Source organism: Scyliorhinus torazame, chromosome 11 (genome assembly GCF_047496885.1).
Source record: "Scyliorhinus torazame isolate Kashiwa2021f chromosome 11, sScyTor2.1, whole genome shotgun sequence".
Taxonomy (NCBI): Eukaryota; Metazoa; Chordata; class Chondrichthyes; order Carcharhiniformes; family Scyliorhinidae; genus Scyliorhinus; species Scyliorhinus torazame.
The window spans coordinates 145,319,262-145,340,527 of record NC_092717.1 but is presented as its reverse complement, the minus strand read 5'-3'; the positions used below and the strand labels follow the sequence as shown (position 1 = coordinate 145,340,527).

Below are 21,266 nucleotides of genomic sequence, written 5' to 3'. Positions count from 1 at the left end.
GGAAGCAAGAGAGCTAGAGTCCATACAGAGGCTGTGCAAAACATTACTGCTTTAACATTCACCTGGGCGATACATCTGCTGGCTCAGACACATTAACCAACATCTGTCAATTTCTGGTAAGAGAAAACCACAATTTCTGGTAAGAGAAAACCAATCAGCTGTGTTTAAACCCTCTCAGATCTTTGATCTGCAAGCCATTTATTAATTTCTTTTTGATATTGATTTTACTAGGCTGTGATTGACAGCTCCCACATTCCCCACCTGTCAGCATTGTTCCATTCATTTTCCTTGATTGTTGAGTAACTATGAAGTGCTCTAACCCAAGGTTTATAAACATCAAGCTTTAATTGACAGAATTAAGTGCTTTCCAATCACCTCCCTTCACAGTTCAGTGATGTTGAAGTGGTCAGCTCTAAATTGACAGCACTTAACTCTATTTGAACATGGCCAAGTTTAACCTTGAAATTCTGTAAATTTGTATTTTTTTCTACATGCTTGAATTTGTGTGTTTGCATGCATCAGTGGGTGCATATTTGTACATTTTTTATATATTTTTACAAGTGTCGGTTTTAGTACAATCAAACTAACCCCTTGTGTTTACCTCAAGTAATGGCTTAATTTTAAAAACTGTACACTGTCAAGTACATACTGGATTGGCAATACATAATCATTTTAAAATTCAATGCCTGTGCTATAGCCAGAAGGGCATTGGGCAAGGAGGCGTCTGTCACTAACATGAGCATCATCTCATTCCAATTTGAGTAGATTTCGTCTGATAGAATTCGAAGTTTAGTTTGACATTTTTGGCTAATGTGCAGAATTGTCCTGCTGAAAAATACACAATGCCTTTGTTTTTTTAAGGTGATTGAAGTAAGAAGCAAAGAGACACCATATCTTTTGCCTGAATATATCAGAGAGAAGTATGGGTAAGACGTTGAATTCCTGTGTTTATTTTGATGGAAGGAAGTTATGTTTTGTAGAGCAAACTGACTAGATCTATTGAAAGCTTGATTTTAATCACCAATTTAAATATAAAATAAATTTTGGTGCAGTGTTCAGAAAATAGCTGGACAGTGTCATGAAAAATAGAATGAAAAATCCCACTTGCAAATAGTTTTTCATATCGTGGGGAAATTGTATACATTTATTTGTGTACTTCAAACCAGAGTTTAGACAATAAGATGTAGGAGCAGAAGTAGACCACTCAGCCCATATGGCTGATCTGAGATAATCCTCAACTCCACTTCCTGCCTTGGTTCCTTAAAAATCTGTCTACCTCAGCCTTGAAATACTTAATGAGCCAGCCTCTATAGCCTGCTGCGCTAAAGAATTCCACAGCTTCATAACATAACATCGAACATATAGTGCAGAAGAAGGCCATTCGGCCCATCGAGTCTGCACCGACCCACTTAAGCCCTCACTTCCACCCTATCCCTGAAATCCAATAACCCCTCCTAACCTTTTTGGTAACTAAGGGCAATTTATCATGGCCAATCCACCTAACCTGCACGTCTTTGGACTGTGGGAGGAAACCGGAACACCCGGAGGAAACCCACGCAGACACGGGGAGAACGTGCAGACTCCGCACAGGCAGTGACCCAGCATGGAATCGAACCAGGGACCCTGGCGCTGTGAAGCCACAGTACTAATCACTTGTGCTGCCCGTTTCACTACTCTGAGAGAAGAAATTCCTCCTCATCTCTGTTTTAAATGGGCGACACCTTACTCTGAGATTATGCCCTCTGGTCCTAGATTCACAAGACGAGATTAGGATTCAGTCCTCATTGATGCAGGTTTAGATTAAATGACGTATGGATGTCCAATCATATGTCATGTTAACGGATTATGAACACGCAAAAGTGATGGTTTGGTAGAATAGCCAGCTGGTCTTTTCCTGTATATTTATGTTGCGCTTATGTAGCCTGATGCTTCTCTACACCAGCAACCATGTTATCATAGAATTTACAGGGCAGAAGGATGCCATTCGGCCCATCGAGTCTGCACCGGCCCTTGGAAAGAGCACCCTACCCAAGCCCACACCACCCTATCCCCATAACCCAGTAACCCCATTCAACCAATACTAAGGGCAATTTTGGACACTAAGGGCAATTTAGCATGGCCAATCCACCTAACCTGCACATCTTTGGACTGTGGGAGGAAACCAGAGCACCCAGAGGAAGCCCACGCGTACACGGGGAGAATGTGCAGACTCCACACAAACAGTGACCCAGCCGGGAGTTGAACCTGAGACCCTGGAGCTGTAAAGCAATTGTGTTAACCACTATGCTACCAAGCTGCCCCATCTTACGGGATGGATACACATATCCAGAACCAATTCAAGAAAAATAATTTGGGGAAATACTTATCTTAAATGACCCACCTACACTTTGTATGGAGTGTTCCTGGCCCTGGTACCTAATTTCCCATCTGACCATTTGGAGAAAATCGGCTTTCATTGCATGAGCCAGCAGCTCATTACATAGGTTAATCAACCTTTGCAGCTAAAAGACCATCTGACATTAACCTAATACACTGCTTGTGTATCTTGTACACCATATCCCGAAAAAGGGTCCAAATCGACTTGAAACGTTAACTCTGTTTCTCTTGCCACAGAAGCTGCCAGACCTGCTGAGTTTTTCCTGTGCATTTGGTTTTTATTGCAGATTTCCAGCAGTATTTTGCTTTTATTTCGATACTTGTTAAACTTGCGTTGGTTAATCTGACAAAGACTTGGAAATATTGTACATGTTAAAAGAAAAAGTTGATTTTTTAAAATTTTCAATTCACCAATTATTCATCTGTAGTCTTTGAATGATAGGAAAAATGTGGATATGCATTTTGTTGCCAATTCTTTAATACAAATTCTGAAATGTATAGTCCGCATGTCGGCAAAGTAATCGAGCAATTAGAAAAACGCACAAGATCGTTCTTTCATTGGCTTTATAGCCAAATTTCTGTATTGTAAGGGGAATGGAGCAGAAAAGTAAGGAAGTTGTATAGGACATTGGTGAGACCACATCTGGAGTACTGTGTACTGTCTTGGCCTCCATACCTGTGAAAAAGGTTGGACGGTTGGACCTGTATCTGTTGGAGTTTAGAAGAAAGAAAGGAGATCTTATTGAAACGTTAAGATCCTGAGGAACTTGGAATGGTGGATGAGGACAGGATGTTTCCCTTTCTGTTAGAGACTAGGACTAGTTTAAAAATTAGGGGCCTCCAATTTAACACTGAAATGAGAATTATTTTTTGAAGTCTCTAGTCTGGAATTCCCTTTCCCAGAGAGCAATGCGGTAGGGTCATTGAATATTTTCAAGGTTGAATTAGATAGATTTTTGATTTACAAGGGGTCGACAGGGGAGTAGAATTAAGGCCACAATCAAATTAGCCATGATGTTATCAAACAGCGGAGCAGACTCGAGCGGCTTAACAGCCTACTCTTGTTCCTGATGGGTATGTTCGTAATAGCAATTCTTCTAATGTTTTTTTCATAAATTCTTTACCTGACTCAAGGTATTTGCATCTGACCTGCTTCAATGGGAACCCTATTGTGTGTTTTATATTTTCTAATATCATAAACTTAACAATATAGTTCCTGTCCCCAAAGCATACAAGTGCTGTCCTTAAAAAATACAATTCAAAGAATCAATCATGTTTATCACAAGGCTGAGCCATGTTGACTTAACAGGTCTGAATAGAACAGTAAGAATCATAAAAGAGCATGAAGAGAAACTTAAAATAGTAGATGACCTATCTGTGGATCTTTTGGGTGGAGAGATTAAAACTGCAATTCTTGTTGTGTAAGGGCAGTCCAGCGAGATTATGTTGTTTTGGGAGTTGTAGCTAAATTAGTTTAAAAGTATAAGGTAAATTGAGTTTTAATTCACTCAAAAGAAGGAATTGTAAATGAGACATAATTAACCTGAATGTGTTTGTGGCGACATCCCAGATTATGCCATGTTGTCGTGGAAGTATGTGGAGTTTAGGAGGAATTCTCTGGTTTTAATTTTTGTGTCATGCAACTACTGAGATAAGGTAGCCAAAGAAAATGTCAATTAGTCTGGCCTTCAGTTTAAGCAAAGTAAATGCTATTTCATTTACTTTGTGGAATGCAAATAAGGTTTAATCTCAGTTTGAATTTGGTGAGCGGACAGGAACTGGAAGATTCGTTCTAGCTTTCAGCTTTTCCAGCTAGAAAAATTTGCCATGGTCTTCAGTCTTATCTTGGAAGTATTGAGAAGGCAGCCTGAACAAGGACTTGACTCATCCGCAGTCAGATGGTAAATTAAGTTCTAACCTCTGAAGATAGCTGGAACTCAGGAGAATTGAAGAATATTGTGGCGTAGGTTTGGATGGTCCCTACAAATTACATAACTTTGATTGATCTCTTTTATGAGAGAAAGGCTTGGGAGAAGTAAGGAGTAAAACAAGAGTGTACATCATATCAAGTTTTAGCTTATAATGTTGAGACTTCTTAGTTTGTTGAATTCTTTTGAATACAGTAAAAAAAAATTTTTTTTTTTTAAATGGAATCTTGTGGCCTGGGTCTGTTGATTAAGTCACTGGGTGTTCTGATACCTCTAAATGTTAACAGTCCCTAACTGGATCGTAACACGCTCCAACAGTGGTGAGATTATAAAATCAGGAATGCTCAAGAGGCCTGAAGTGGCTGAGTGCACCGAGCATTTTAGGACTGAAGGAAGTTGGAGATAAGGAGGAGTGAGGTCTTGAAGGGATTAGAACGCAAGGTGATAGTTGAGCAGCCTTGGTGTGAGTTAGGATGCAAGCAACAACGTTTTTGATAAAGTTTATAGAGGATGCAAGAGCCAGGAGAGCATTATAATAGTCAAGTCTAGAGGTAACAAAAGCATGAATATGGGTTTCAGCAGCAAATCTGTTTGTGGCAGGGTCACAGACAGATGTTGTGAAGGTGAAATTAGGCAGTCTGATGGAGCTGATATATAGTCAGAAGCTCATCCATCTCAAACAACATCAAGAATAATGAAAACAACAAAAAGAAAAATGTGTATGGGACCTTTTAACGTAATAAAATGACCCAAAGTGTTTCCCTAGAGGATTACAAATTAAAATGACAGGCGCCACCTCACATGATGTAGGCCAGATGACCAAAACCTTGGTCAAAAAAGTAGGTTTTAAGGAATAACTTGGAGGAATGTGAAGCAGAGGTGTGTGGTGAGGGAATTCCAGAGCTTAAGCCCTAGGCAACTGAAGGCATGGTCACTAGTGATTGAAATCAGGAATGATCAAAAGGTAGGATTGTCATCCCTCCAGGATTGGCCTGCTCCAGGAATTGAACATCAATCTCTAGGACACTGCTGTGTGCAACCCTGGAGAAAAATCATTGGGATATTAAAAAATATTTGTTTTTGTCATTTTATTTGAAATTTTCTCTTTACCAGAAATAAAACTACCACAAATTGTGAAAAAAAGGATGTTTAGCTGACAATCATGTGTCATCGTTCTATTGGGTAATGAGCCTTTTTGTTTCCACTTGGCAAAGGAAGGCTGTGCGACACGAGGATGGATGTGTTGACCAATTAATGGCTGGAATGTGAGGCACGTCATGTGATAAAACCTTCAGAAATGTATTTAATCACTGACAGCCATATCTAAAGGCAAAAATTAGATGAATGCAGATATCTTGAGGATTTGGGAGTTGGGAGAGATGATCGAGAAAAGTAAGGCCATTGAGGGAATTGAAATGAATGAGAATTTTAAAATCAAGACCTTGCTTAACTGGGAGACATTGTAGGCCAATGAGCAGAGGCTAGATGAACAGGACTTGGTGCAGGTTAGGACATAGGCAGCAGTGCTTGGATTGAAGAAGTTTAGGGACGGTGGAATGTGAAAGATCAGCCAGGTTGCGATCGTTGGAATTGTCAAGTCCAGAGGTAAAAAGGAGATAACCGAGACATAAATGTGTGTTTAGCAATAGTTGAGCTGAGACAGAACTAATTTGTGTGAAAATAGTCTTGGCATGGTGCAAATATGTGTTGGAAGTTCATCTTGGAGGCAAATATGACAGCAACGTTGCGCACAATCTGGTTTAGTCTCAGACAGTTGCCAGCAAGAGCGGTGGAATTAGTAGCTAGGAAACAGTTTAGAGCAGGTATTGAAAACAAATGTCTTTGGTCTTCATAATATTTAATTTGGGGGAATTTCTGCTCAGTCAGGACAAGTCGATAAATTACTCAACAGTTGAGGAGTCGAGAGAGAGATGATGGCAAAAGTTGGGTGTAAAACTAACGCTGTACTTTCAAATAATTCCATCAAGGAGCATCATGTAGATAAGTAAAAAGGCGGGATGGGGCGGTGGTGGTAAGGATAAATCCTTGGAGGACACCACAGAAACAGTGTGGGAGCAGAAGGAAAAACCATTGCAAGTGATATAATTAGATAGGTAAGAATTGAAGATCAGGGCCTGGTGAGAGCAGTCCCATCCAGCTGGACAACTGTAGTGACGCATTAAAGAAGGAAGGTGTAGGCAACCATGGCAACGGTAGCTGGCAAGTCAAGAAGGATGAGAACTGATAGTTTTATATAGCACAAGTTGACAAAGTTTGAATGGTCTGGTTCAGCCTCGGACCTGGGTCAGTGGCTTGGGGTCAAGCCACTGTGGTGGGGACTGAAAAGACTGGCTACAGTCTTTCCCAGTGTTTAGTTGGAGAAAATTACTGCTCATTAGTACTGCATATTGGACAAAGCAGTATGACAAATTAAACAGTGGGGGGTCAAGAAGGGTGTTGATATAAATACAAGTTGTTGATATGAGAGAGAAAAGAAGTCCATTTATAAGTACTACAAATCCTCAAATGGGCAAAGATTCTTCCACACCCTCTTTTGTTCATCTTCTGGGTCCATGTGTTCTGTATTGATGAGATACAATTTAGTTAGTTTCAAGAATGCCTTCCAATTCAGAATTTTCAACTATTTTCTTGCATAAAGAAGTGACATCAACTCTATTTATGAAAGTTTGATTCTTAGATGTTTGGTTATAAAAGTAGCATCTCGGTCTTTCTTCCAAACAGTATTCAATGCCTTAGATGTCTCTGTTTGCCTTTAAGTTACTGAATAGTAGATGTAGGTCTTTTTATTATAATTTAAAGGTATGTTTACCGCTGTTAGCAATAATACGGTTGCCACATTTCAATTTATCATGCTATAGTCCAGTCTTATCAACTTGGTTGAGTTCGTAAATTATTTGGAATATATTGCACTTAAATTCAGTCAACAGCCATTAATTTATTTTGCTTTCGGTATTACTTCAATACTTTAGCCCAAACTTAAATTTTAGAAAATGTAGAATCGTTATTTTCAGACACATTATTTTGGTTGGAAATTACCTCATTTAAAGTCATAATTTTTTTCACTAGGATCCATTCATTTGAAGGATCATGATATCGACAGTGAAGATTATTGATTGTGATATGGTTAAGTTAACGATAGGAAGACCACTGTACATTCCTGTTCCTCTCCCCACCAGCTACTTTTTTCTATTCATTCGTGGGATGTGGGTATCCTGGCTAGGCCAATATTTAATGTTAAGCCCGAATTGCCCTTCAGAATGTGGTGTTGAGCTGTTGTCTGGGACCACTGAAGTTCATGTGGTGTAGGTACACTCACCGTGTTGTTAGGGAGGGAGTTCCAGGACTTTGACCCAGTGACAGTGAAGAAACCGCGAGATATTTCCAAGTCAGGATGGTGAGTGGTTTGAAGGGGAACTTACAGGTGGTGGAAACCCATTGTCTGCTGCCCCTGCTTTTCTAAATGATGTCGATCGTGGGTTTGGAAGAAGCAGTCCAAGCAGCTTGGTGAGGTCATGCTGTGCATCTGCAATCGGTGCTGGAGGGTCTGAATGTTTGTGGATGGGGTGCCAATCAAACGGACAGATGGTGGATAGACTTTGGAAAGTTGGGAGGTGAGTTACTCACTGCAGGATTCCTAGCTCTTGCAGCCATGGTATTTATATAGCTAGTCCAATTCAGTTTCTGGTCAATGGTAACCCCAGGATGTTGATAGTGGGGATTCAGTAATGGTAATGGAGTTGAATGTCAACAGACTATGATTAGATTCTCTCTTGTTGGAGCTGATCATTGTTTGGCACGTGTCAGCCCAAATCTGGATATTGTGCCGGTCTGGCTGCATTCGGACATGGACTGCTTCAGTATATGAGGGGTCATGAATGGTACTGAACCTTGTGTAATCATCGCCAAACGTCCCATTCTGATGGAAGGAAGGTTAGTGATGAAGCAAATTAAGATGGTTAGGCGTAGGACACTTGGGGAAGGTTCCACCGTTCCTGTCCCAGAAAAGCGTCAGAGTGCACGCTATTTTCGCTGCAGAGCTATATTCTGCATGGTTTCTTGTCTGCCAGCCAAAGTCGAAGTGACATCAGGGCCATAACTGGTTTGGATGTTTTACTTTAAAGGATCCTTTTGGACCAGTTGGAGCAAGAATAATAGCCCTATCTTTGGCTCACAAAGAAACCTTTGGCCTCCTGGTATACTATGGCTTACCAGCACAGCACTGACCGCACCACTTTTGACACAAATCACTGATCAAAGAATTTACAGTGCAGAAGAAGGCCATTCGGCCCATCGAGTCTGCACCGGCCCTTGGAAAGAGCACCCCACCCAAGCCCATACCTCCACCCTATCCCATACCTCCACCCTAGCCCCACACTGCTACCCTATCCCCGTAACCCCATCTTCCCTTTTTTGGACACCAAGCAATTTAGCACAGCCAATCCACCTACCCCTGCACATCTTTGGACTGTGGGAGGAAACACACATGGAGAACATGCAGACTCTGCACAGACAGTGACCCAAGCCGGGAATCGAACCTGGGTCCCTGGCGCTGTGAAGCCATTATGCTAACCACTATGCTACCCTGCTGCCCTGCCAACAATGATGGGGTTCCTGCTGGATTTGTTCAGAGGTTGGTGCAGCACCACACCCAGGAGCTAGAATCCAGACCTTGAGCTCATGGAATGGATTGGACTATTCACTGCTTAGTACAATCCCTGATTCCCAAACCTGCTCTGTTCATTTACCTGTCTCCTGTTGCAGACCTTGAGAACAATGCAGTACTATGCTGTACGTCCAAATTGTTGCTCATCTGATTAGAATGCTTTTCAAGTGGATGTCTGGCAGTGTCCAGCCACATTCAGCTCTTTGTTACTTATCGGAACTTGTGTATTTCAAAAAGGAACTACCCACACAAATCACTTGAATGATTAATTGGGTGTGAAACATTTAAGATGTAATTAGGTGCTATTTAAATGCAATTTCCGTCTTTTCATTGCATGTTTCTTGTATGATGACTCCGTGTTCATTGCCACGTGTGATATGATGTAGGGCAGTGAGGCCTGTTGCCTGTTTGAGAACTCTTCTACTGAAACTCTTCTGTTAATGCCCTATTTTTGATTGTTTATTAAATATGAAATTTACAATGATGTATTAATGCGGAATTGGAGGTTTAAATTTGAGTTTCACAAATTTTGAGAATTTTTTTTTTAAGTTTCTTTAGCTTATTGTAGATCTATTTTTGAAAAACAGTTACGGGTGTTTTTAGCAGTTCTGTAAAAATATTTAGTGCTAAATTTTCTAACCATTAATAGAGTGCCAAAGACCCTGGAGACACAAGATAAAAGCTGTCTTTTCTTGCAAAACAAGATTGCAGATGCATTGTCTGGCAGTGGCTACAATGTCGATAGGCTATCGGTGCCTTACGTCCCCCAACCTACAGGTAAGGGTGCAATTGTTTCAATAAACGGAAAAATGTGTTAATAATAAAAGCCTAAGATACGTGAAACTTATAACCACAATGAGTCATTACCAGCTGACCTTTACTTGAGTTCCTGCTACTGATGTGTTATGTACTCTGGGATAACACAGGCTGCAACTGGATGCAGCTTTAACCAAAAGATACTCCAGACCTTGAAGTTAGTTCAATCTGATTTATTGAACCAGTAGCAGTTAGCACAGTTCTCTATGAGTTCGACTCTCTGCTAACCTAAGTGTGGTTACCCTGTCTGACTGAACCAGACTAGCTCTTAGCCACGTGCTGGAGGTGTGATACTGTACATACACCCTGACTCACTCTGTAGATGTTTATCAGTGGAAAGAGACGGAGTGTGAGTGCCTCGTGCCTTTTGTAGTGAGATACCACCCCTGAGTGTCCTGCCTGCTCATTGGTCGTGTCCTGTTCTCTGTGTTCATTAGTTGCCTGTCTGTGCCTGTCTGTATATCATTATCTGCATGTCTGCATATCATGACAGCTACAAAGAAGGTCTGTCTATTTTCTGTACAACAGATAAGGTTATCTCCCCCAATAATAAATTGTGTTTCCAAGAATGTTGAACATGATTGGGAATGCCACGGCCAAGTTACTTATCTCAACAATTTTTCTGCAGAATGAAACAGGTGGGGATGCAGAATTCTGATGATTAATCAGTAAATGTATTTAGTTTGTCTACTTGTGTGTGATGTGTAAAAAGTACTCAACTGTTGTGGGTTCAAGTCTTAATCAAGAGAACTGACCACTTAATCTAGGCTGACACTGTGTCAGCCTAGATTATGTGATCAGTTTTCTTCATTAAGGTACTGTCTTTTGGACAAAACCTTTTCTGGCTGTAAAGAATCCCGTGGGCCTATTTAAAGATGGCCAGGGGAGTTCATCCAATGTGCCCGCACCATATTCTCCTTCTGCCAGCATCACTAAAAGAGATGATCTGGTCATTTATCTTAAGGCAGTACTTGGCTATAAATTTGCTGCCATGTTTCACTACGTTTCAACAGTGATTACAATTCAATTGAACGTTACTGATTGTGAAGCACTTTAGGATGTCCTTAGGCTTGGCAAAGTACTATTTAAATGCAAAGATGCCTCTCTGTCTTCCTCTTCCCGTTCTTCCTTCCTTTTCACTCTCCCTTTCCCCCCCCCCCCCCCTCCTTCTCAGTGGAGTAGTTCTGACTTCATTGTTCCCTTGAACGGTTTTCATCATCTATACTAGCAGCAATTTCCACCTAAGTCAGCAGTGGTGTCATTGAGAAATGAGAAACTAACCTCAGCAACCCGCCATCAAATTTGTTTAATTGCACATACACCGCCTCCAACATGATTCATAGTAGCATGGCTCATAGTATCACTCGACCTGTTGGACTTTAAGGTGGTTTTGTGAGACGTCTTACTGTGCCCACCCCAGTCCAGAGCTGGCATCTCCACATCATCCATGCATAATCCCCTTTTTGGTCCCGAATAAACTCCACTCATCCTCCTACCACCATTTTACTGTTCAAAATTATATACTTTTGAACCTATCTTTTCAGCATGGAATAATATAGCTGGCAGCTTCTTTTGTAGATGTAATCACTGGTGGGTTAATATTAGTTGCTTAAAGGCTGTAGTCCTATTATTCTGGTAATTCTCAATGCTTAAAAAATACTGTTCATTATTGGTTAACCCCATTGCATGAATGTATGCAAACCGAGTGTCTTTTCCCATGTAGAATGATCCAACGGTAAATACAGATGTACCTTTTCTTTTCGCTGTTCCTTTCTGTCTTCAAATTTTACAGTTACTTCTTTAATTTGTCCCTTGTATTTAGTCCACAACCAGCTTTTTACTTCAAGAAAACCCAGACATGAGTGCAGGCGGAAATCAAGAGGTAAAATTGGCTTAGTAAGAGCTGCATCATGTTAAAAGACATGGATGCATCAGTGCAATAAATGAGTTCACTTGATTGCTGCCTTTACAGTAGTTATTAGAATTAGACAAACAAAATACCTCGAAAGCTGCTAGTGCTAGTTCTGAATCCAAAACTCAGATGAGCAAAATCGCTTTTTCATATTTAATTTTACATAAGCCTTAACAACTAGTTCTTTCGAAAGAGGCCTTTAGCTGATCGTTCATTTTTCATGAAGCCTCAGAACGATCAAATATGACATCCTATGATGTGTCATCAGTTTAAAAATATATGTTGACTGTTTCTCCTAGATTCAACTGATGATTATTGTACCAATACTTAATTGCAACTCTGCTGAATTTTTTAATGGAAATCTGGGGTCCCCTGAATGACCGGTATATCAATTTATTTGGGTGGAGGCAAGTGTCCTCCATATGTTTGTAATTAAGCAAGAGTATACTTAGGGTATGTGAAAAGGAGAAAGTGCTGCCTGAACAGAAGTATACTTTTCTGTGCTTTAGCACCAAAAGTAACCATTCTGGATAAGACTGCTTGTCAGCGTGACAACTGTAGTATTAAGTATTGACATCGCTGTTCATAAGGTATAGGAGCAGAATTAGGCCATTCAGCCCATCAAGTCTGCTCCGCCGTTCTATCATGGCTGATATGTTCCTCATCTGTTATCTACAATACTACAGACCAAGAGCTGGATTGCAAAATCAGCCGGAGCATCTCCCCTCTAGAACACATGACCTAGGAGCAGGAGTAGGCAATTTAGTCTCCCAAGCCTAAACACCTTCAATGTGATCATGCCTGATCCCATCCTGGCTTCAACTCCACTGTCATGTCTGTTCTCCATAACCCTTCAACCCATTACCAATTAAAAGTTATCTGACTCCTGCTTAAATTTACTCACTGTCAGGGCGGCACGCGGCGCAGTGGTTAGCACTGGGACTGCAGCGCTGAGGACCCGGGTTTGAATCCCGGCCCTGGGTCACTGTCCGTGTGGACTTTGCACATTCTCCCCATGTCTGCGTGGGTTTCACCCCCAGAACCCAAAGATGTGCAGGTTAGGTGGATTGGCCAAGCTAAATTGCCCCTTAATTGGAAAAAAAAATTGGATACTCTAAATGTTTTTTTTTTAAATGTACTGACTGTCCCTGCATCCACCGCACTCTGGGGTAGTGAGTTCCACAAATTCACTACCCTTTGCAAGAAGTTGTTTATCATTAAATCTGTTTTAAATTTTCTACCTGTTATTCTTATTCTCATTTTAGAATGCCCCACAAGAGGAAGCATCTGCTCCACGTCAACTTTATTCATACCTTTTAGCATCTTGTATACCTCGATTTGACCTCCCCTCATTCTTCTAAACGCTAGAGAGTATAGGTCTAAACTGTTCAATCTCTCCTCATGACAACCCCTCATCTCTGGAATCAATTTCGTGAACATCCTCTGAACTGCCTCAAATGCCACTATATCTTTCCTCAAATCAAGGGACCAAAACCGTGCACAATACTCCAGTTGTGGTCTCACCATGCCTTGTATTCTTGCAACAACATTTCCTTACCTTTACGCTCAATTCCTTTTGCTATATATGCCAAACTGTGAAGTTATCAATGATAAAAAGGTGAACGTTTTTCCTCTTTTTACAAAGTTTTTTGAAATTTTTAATAGTATTATTCATGCAATGGTGGTTGCTGTGATTTATAATGACTCACGTTAATTGAAATTTTAATTTATTCGATGCAAAATGTTTGTTTGTGTGGCATGCTGACCAGAGGAGCTTGCACAGACATTTTGATTAATTAATCAAATTTTTGAGTCTACAGCAATAGAAAACTTGGACTTGCAAAGCTGTTGTTTGTATTCCAGTTTCATGGGATCATGGAAATGTTAGCTATTCAGCTTATTGTGCTAACTTTTCAACTGTTCTAATTCAATTTCCCTATCCTTTTCCTGTATTATTTAATATTCCTTTACAAATAACCATCCAGTTCTGTTTCATAATAGTGGATGCCCCTCTAGCCACTTGAGATTAAGTATTCCAAGTTCTAACAACCCATGTGTGGGAGGAAAACATTTTTTTCTAAATTTTGCCTCTATTCGTCTAGCAATGATCTTACTCTGTCTCCTTTCTTTCTAATGATTGGCAATAGATTATTTTTTTTAAAATAATTTTTATTAAATGTTTTCATAAAATATCAACAACAAAATGAGAAAGAAAAAAGAACCCAACAGCGTTAAGTATAAAACACAATCTAAAAAAGCTACCCCCCAACCCCCCCCCCCCGTACATAAATAATAAATTAACATTAACACCCCGACTTAACACAACAGGTGTATACACCCCCTCAGACCCTCCAGTGTAAATAACATAAACAAAAATAAAGTAACCCCCCCTCCCCCGAGCTGCTGCTGCCATTGACCAATGTCTATCGTTCTGCCAGAAAGTCTAAGAACGGTTGCCACCGCCTCAAGAACCCTTATACCGACCCTCTCAAGGCGAATTTCGCCCTCTCCAATTTAATGAACCCTGCCATATCGCTGATCCAGGATTCCACGCTTGGGGGCCTCGTGTCTTTCCACTGAAGGAGAATCCTTCGCCGAGCTACCAGGGACGCAAAGGCCAGAAATCCGGCCTCTTTTGCCTCCTGCACCGGCTCCTCTGCCACCCCAAATATTGCGAGCCCCCAGCCCGGTCTGACCCTGGATCCTACCACCCTCGACACCGTCTTCGCTACGCCCTTCCAAAATTACTCCAGCGCTGGACATGCCCAGAACATATGGGTGTGATTTTCTGGGCTCCCTGAGCACCTAACACACCTGTCCCCACCCCCAAAGAACCGGCTCATCCTTGTCCCGGTCATGTGTGCCCTGTGCAGCACTTAAACTGTATGAGGCTGAGCCTCGCGTACGAAGAGGAAGAATTCACCCTCCCTAGGGCATCTGCCCACGTCCCCTCTTCGATCTCCTCTCCCAACTCCTCTTCCCACTTACCTTTCAACTCCACCACCGAGGCCAGTTCCTCCTCCTGCGTCACCTGGTAAGTTTCCGAGATCTTCCCCACTCCCACTCACCCCCCCCGAGAGCATCCTGTCCTGCACTGTGTGTGGCAGTAGCCGCGGGAATTCCACCACCTGCCGTCTGGCAAGCGCCCTTACCTGCAAGTACCTGAAGGTATTCCCCGGTGGGAGCCCGTACTTCTCCTCCAGCTCACCCAAGCTCGTGTACTTCCCGTCCACAAACAGGTCCCCCAACTTTCGTATCCCTGCCCTGTGCCACCCCGAAAACCCTCCACCTGTTCTTCCTGGGGCGAACCGGTGGTTCCCCCGTAATGGGGTCCACGCCGAGGCCCCAACTCCCCTCCCCCCCCCCCCCCCCCCCCCCCCCCCTCTGTCGCCTCCACTGCCCCCAAATTTTGAGGGCCACCACCACCACCGGGCTCGTGGTATACCTCCTTGGAGGCAGCAGCGCCGTTGCCAGCGCCCCCAGACTCGTACCCACACAGGACGCCGTCTGCAGCCCCCTCCATGCAGCCCCCTCCCCCTCCACCCACTTGCGCACCATTGTCGCATTGGTGGCCCAGTAGTACCCACAGAGGTTGGGCAGCGCCAGCCCCCCCCCTATCTCTACTCCGCTCCAGGAACACCCTTTTCACCCTCGGAGTCCCTCACGCCCACACAAACTCCATTATACTCCTGTTAACCCGCCTGAAAAAAAGCCTTCGGGGTAAACACGGGGAGGCACTGGAACAGGAACAAAAACCTTGGGAGCACCGTCATTTTGATTGACTGCACCCTACCCGCCAAGGACAGCGGCAATGCGTCCCACCTCTTGAACTCCTCCTCCATTTGCTCCACTAGCCTTGTAAAGCTAAGCCTATGCAGGGCCCCCCAGCTCCTGGCCACCTGGACCCCCAAATATCTGAAGCTCCTTTCCGCCCTTTTTAGTGGGAGCTCGCCAATCCCCCTCTCCTGGTCCCCTAGCTGAACTACGAACAGCTCGATCTTCCCCATATTGAGCTTGTACCCCGAATTCCCTAAGGATCCTCATTACCTCTGGCATTCCTCCCACCGGGTCCACCACATACAGCAGCAGGTCGTCCGCATAAAGCGACACCTTATGCTCCTCCCCACCCCAACCCCCTCCAGTTCCTCGACTCTCTCAGTGCCATAGCCAGGGGTTCAATCGCCAGTGCGAAGAGCAGGGGGGACAGGGGACACCCCTGTCTCGTCCCTCGGTGCAACCGAAAGTACTCGGACCTCCTCCTATTTGTGGCCACACTCGCCATCGGGACCTCATACAACAGCCTAACCCACCTGACCAACCCCTCCCCAAACCCGAACCTCTTCAGCACCTCCCACAGGTACCCCCACTCTACCCTATCGAAGGCTTACTCAGCGTCCATCGCCACCACTATCTCCGCCTGCTGCTCCCTCGCCGGCATCATGATAACGTTCAAAAGCCTCCACACATTTGCGTTCAACTGTCTCCCCTTCACAAACCCCATCTGGCCTTCATGGATGATCTGCGGCACACAATCCTCAATCCTCGTGGCTAAGACCTTCTCCAGCACATTGGCATCTACATTTAGCAAGGAAATCGGTCTGTAAGATCCACATTGCAGGGGATCCTTGTCCCGCTTTGGGATAAAGGAGATCAGTGCCCGGGACATCGTCGTGGGTAAAGCCCCCTCCCCCCCCCTCCCTTGCCTCATTAAAGGTCCTAACTAACAGCGGGCCCAACAGGTCCATATATTTTTTATAGTACTCGACCGGGAAACCGTCCGGCCCTGGTGCCTTCCCCGCCTGCATGCTTCCTATCCCTTTGATCAGCTCCTCCAGCCCAATCGGGGCCCCAAGTCCCGCCACCAGTCCCTCTTCCACCTTTGGAAACCTCAATTGGTCCAGGAAACGGCCCATCCCTCCCTCCTCCCGTGGGGGCTCGGATCGGTACAATTCTTCATAGAAGTCCTTGAAGACCCCATTGATGCCAACCCCGCTCCGCACCACGCTCCCTCCCCTGTCCTTAACTCCCCCGATCTCCCTAGCTGTGTCCCGCTTCCGAAGCTGATGCGCTAGCATCCGGCTTGCCTTTTCCCCATACTCGTAGACCGCGCCCTGGGCCTTCCTCCACTGCACCTCCGCCTTCCTGGTGGTCGGCCTGGAGGCTGCGCCTCTTCCTCAACAATCCTTCCTCAGGCTCTTCCGCATACCTCCTGTCTACCCTCACCATCTCCCCCACCAGCCTCGCCCTCGCCCCCCGCCCCCTCCGCTCCTTGTGGGCCCTAATGGAGATCAGCTCTCCCATACCATCCCCACTCGGACCTCCCCATTGCCGTTGGTCTCCAAGTACCTCTCTATACTTCCTCGGACCCGCTCACTCTCCTCCTCGTCCACCAGCAGCCCCACCTCCAAGCGCCACAGCAGGCACTGGTCCCTCTCCTCCCCCATCTCCAAGTCCACCCAATGCGCGGCGTGGTCCGAAATGGCGATTGCCGAATACTCGGTATCCTCTACTCTCGCTATCAGCGCCCTACTCAAAATGAAAAAGTCGATTCGAGAATAAGCCTCATGGACATGTGAGAAGAATGAAAATTCCCTAGCCCCCGGACTTGCAAATCTCCAAGGGTCCACCCCTCCCATTTGGTCCATAAATCCCCTCAACACTCTAGACGCCGCCGGCTTCCTACCCGTCCTAGACCTGGAGCGATCCAATGCCGGATCCAACACCGTGTTAAAGTCTCCCCCCATTATCAGGCTCCCCACTTCCAAGTCTGGGATCCGACCCAACATACGCTGCATAAAACCCGCATCGTCCCAGTTCGGAGCATACACATTGACCAGTACCACCCTCTCCCTGCAACTTACACCCTCTCCCTGCAACTTACCACTTACCATTATGTACCTACCGCCATTATCTGCCACAATGCTCGACGCCTCGAATGACACCTTTCCCACCAAGATTGCTACCCCTCTATTTTTGGCATCTAACCCCGAGTGAAACACCTGAACTACCCACCCTTTCCTCAGTCTTATCTGGTCTGCCACCTTCAGGTGTGTCTCCTGGAGCATAACCACATCCGCCTTGAGCCCCTTCAGGTGCGCGAACATGTGGGCCCGCTTAACCGGCCCATTCAGTCCCCTTACATTCCAGGTTATCAGCCGGATCAGGGGGCTACCTGCCCCGCCGACTAGTCATGACTCCTCCTCGGCCAGCCAAGCGCCCGCACCCCACACCCGGCCCGTTCCCCACAGCGGCATACCCCCGTCTCGACCCCCCCCCCCCCCCCCACACTTTATCCGAACCTCCGCGTTCTCCCACCTGCTGCTCCTCTCCTTCTTGGCCCACCTGAGCACACACTCCCGATCGACGAACCGATGGAACCTCACCAGCACCGCCCGCGGAGGCTCGTTAGCCTTGGGCCTGCTCGCCAACACTCTATGGGCCCCTTCCAGCTCCAGGGGCCCCTGGAAGGACCCCGTTCCCATCAGCGGGTACAACATGGTGACCACGTAGGCCCCCACGTCCAGCCCCTCTGGGAGGCCCAGAATCCGCAGATTCTTCCGCCTCGACCGATTCTCCATCTCCTCGAACCGTGCCTGCCATTTCTTGTGGAGCGCCTCGTGCGCCTCCACCTTTACCGCCAGGCCTAAGTACTCGTCCTCATTGTCAGAGATCTTTTGTCGAGCCTCTCGGATCGCCACTCCCTGGGCCGTCTGTGTCTCCAGCAGCTTATCAATAGCAGCCGGAAAAGGCAAGCCGGATGCTAGCTCTAGCAGGTCCGTTTTAATCTCTGAGGCAGCGCTGGATACCCTCCTGTTGCTTCTCCGCCCACTGCCATTTTGTCCTTCTTCCCTCCCTTCTTCTGATCCACCACCACCTTTTTTGTCGCCCCGCTCCTAGTTAAAGCCATATACTAACGGGGAGCTATTATTAACTCCTTCCCACACCGGGAAACGTCGAAAAAGTTCCCTTGGGGGCCCTGAAAAGAGCCCAAAAGTCCGTTTTTGCGGGAGCCGCCGAATATGCAACTTAGCTCCTCATAGCCGCAACCGGAAGTCTCGAGAGGGAATCCTTTTGGCAGTGTTCGCTTCACCAATCTGCCCCAAAAAGTCTGTGGAAACTCCTGAAAAAGGTCTGAGAGTCCGTTCCAGACGGGCGCTGCCGAATGCGTGGCCTACTCCTCCATGGCCGCCACCGGAAGCCTCGTCCCCGCTTCTTCAATGGCCTTGGTGAGATCTTTTCTCAATTGTTCCCTCTGCTGCTAGAATTAAACTTTAATAAAGGCCCTCAAGACAGCTTGCAGCTTTAAGCTTGCCCTTCCCCCGCCTGCATGCTGGAAGAGGCTTTGTTTATCCTGCAGTTAAGCCAAATCTTTTACTGTTTCTGCTGGGTCTGGTAACCAAGAGACATACCATTCCTGGGGGACACTGTCGGGAGAATGTTGCAGTCTTCTTCCCACACCGGGAAATGTCAAACAAATTCCGTGGGGGCCCTGTAAAGAGCCCAAAAGTCCATTCCAAGCGGGAGCTACCGAACATGCGACCTAGCCCTGCATAGCTGCACCCGGAAGTGACAATAGATTATAAATAAACTTCTCACCTTAGATTTAGTAGAAAGAATCTAAAATTATTTTTGAACCTTGAATTACTTCACCTTCCTGATATAATTCTTGTGATTCTGTACTGTTCTTCCTGTAATGAGATTCCCAGACCTATGTACAATATAATCTGGATTAACTAGCCTCCAATACCAATTTAGCATCACCCCTATGCACAAATCCCAGAATCACATTTACCTTTTTAATTCCTTTTTCTACTTGCAAAAATTTGTATTTACACCCATAAATAACTTATTTCTATCTGTAAAGTCTCTTGCCATTTAAGATCTACTTCCTTACACTGTACATTTTCCCAAAATGCACTGCTTCCTATTTCTTGCATTGAACTGCATCTGCCGTCTCGGGTGTGTCTGCTCTCGTGCAATCTCAAATATTTACTCCATTTGAAACTCTCTCTAATTTGATACTGGTAAATCTCAAGATAATTTCTCTTGTGCTTATTTACAAATCATTTACAAAAATGAAAAACAAAAGGATTGTAGTAGGACATGCGGAACCCACACCCTAGCTGTTATAACCTGCCTACTGACGATTGGCTGGGGACTAATGACTATCCCACAATCCTATGGGAGTATGAACTTCCCCAATGAGGGGGGCGGAGAAACTCCTACTATAAATAAGCTGGCCAGTCCAGGAACCAGGAGGAAGGAGAAGGTAGCAAGGGAAGTTACTGCTACTGTTATGCATATATTATAGTAAATAAACGTTATTATTTTGTATCCTTAAAACTCGTGCTGGATTCTTCGGGGCCCTTACAAAACTAGCAATCCACAAACCACTGTTCCTGCTCTATCCACGTGCATAATCCCTTAAAATATCCCTCTTAATGTGCATGTTTCTCTTCTGTAGCATTTTTTATTGAACATCTGAAAATGTCTTTACCTGACATTTTTTGTAATTCCGATTGTTCGATTTTTGTTTTGCAAAATAAATTCAACCTTGAAATATAGACTCACCTCTTCTCTAGATGTTGACGACCTGTTGTCTTTTTTAAAGATTTTGAGCAGATTTGTTTTTTCCTTTGTCAATACAGTATTTAAAACCTTTTTGAAATAGTTATTGAATCATTTTTTTTAACCCATCTATTTTTCTCCTTCGTGTAATGAAATGCTTTCTGGATATATTTTCTAATAGCATGAAGCTACGAGAAGACATCATTGGTTTAATTGGGATATATTTTCGGGGCTTGTCAGTAAGGACTGTCAGGAGTTTTGTAACTTTATTTGCCAGAAAGAAATGTGTTCACCATATGGCGTACTTTTGTTCTGCAGAATAAGCTTCTGATATGTACACAGTGAAGAACTATTTTTTTCTACAGTATTAGTAATGCAAAATGTCTCATTTTGTGTGTACCGAGCGTGTTATTTCAGGTATTCTAATTAAAGACAATGAGAATTTACTTGGGTCAGATAATTTGGAGCATTGTCATAACCTATATAAATTGCACACATGCCACAAGTCATGCAGTTTGGCACGCAATTCTCTCAATTTTGCACTTTTCAAAAATCTGAAGCAATTAATTTTGTTTTGGGTGGATCTGAGCAACTAATCATATCCCTTCTTCAAGATTCTGTACTCCACCCTACAAGATGCATTTCGCATTATTTTGTATGATTTTCTTTAAACTCTGGTTATCGGATTTATTCAACTTTTAAACATTCAGCTGCTGTGATGAATGTTGAAAATTTGCTTCACTTTGAATAACAGGTCTTCAAATAATGATTTCAGAAGACCCTGGTAGCCGTATGTGGGCTTTTGATGATATCCCAGGTTTGAATATAGATTGTGTTGCCTCTACCTGTGTGCAGTTATTTATAAGAGAACAAACGGGCTTGGAATATGAAAATATTTTTGAGATATGTTTGATGATTTTTTTAAATCTAATTTTTTTCAAGAAGAATTGACAAAACATTATCAAAAGTTACTCATAAATAC

The 21,266-nt window shown here is 44.1% G+C and overlaps 1 protein-coding gene across 6 annotated transcripts in view; it reads left to right on the top strand.

Moving 5' to 3' along the window:
- Window positions 1–21,266, top strand: part of efr3a (EFR3 homolog A (S. cerevisiae)) — a 235,163-nt gene that overhangs the window by 192,458 nt on the left and 21,439 nt on the right. For all 6 annotated transcript variants that reach the window (XM_072467858.1, XM_072467857.1, XM_072467854.1 and 3 more), the window contains 2 exons: window positions 862–926; window positions 9,638–9,765. In XM_072467858.1, coding sequence (XP_072323959.1) covers window positions 862–926; window positions 9,638–9,765 — 193 coding nt within the window. The remainder of the gene's footprint in view (window positions 1–861; window positions 927–9,637; window positions 9,766–21,266) is intronic.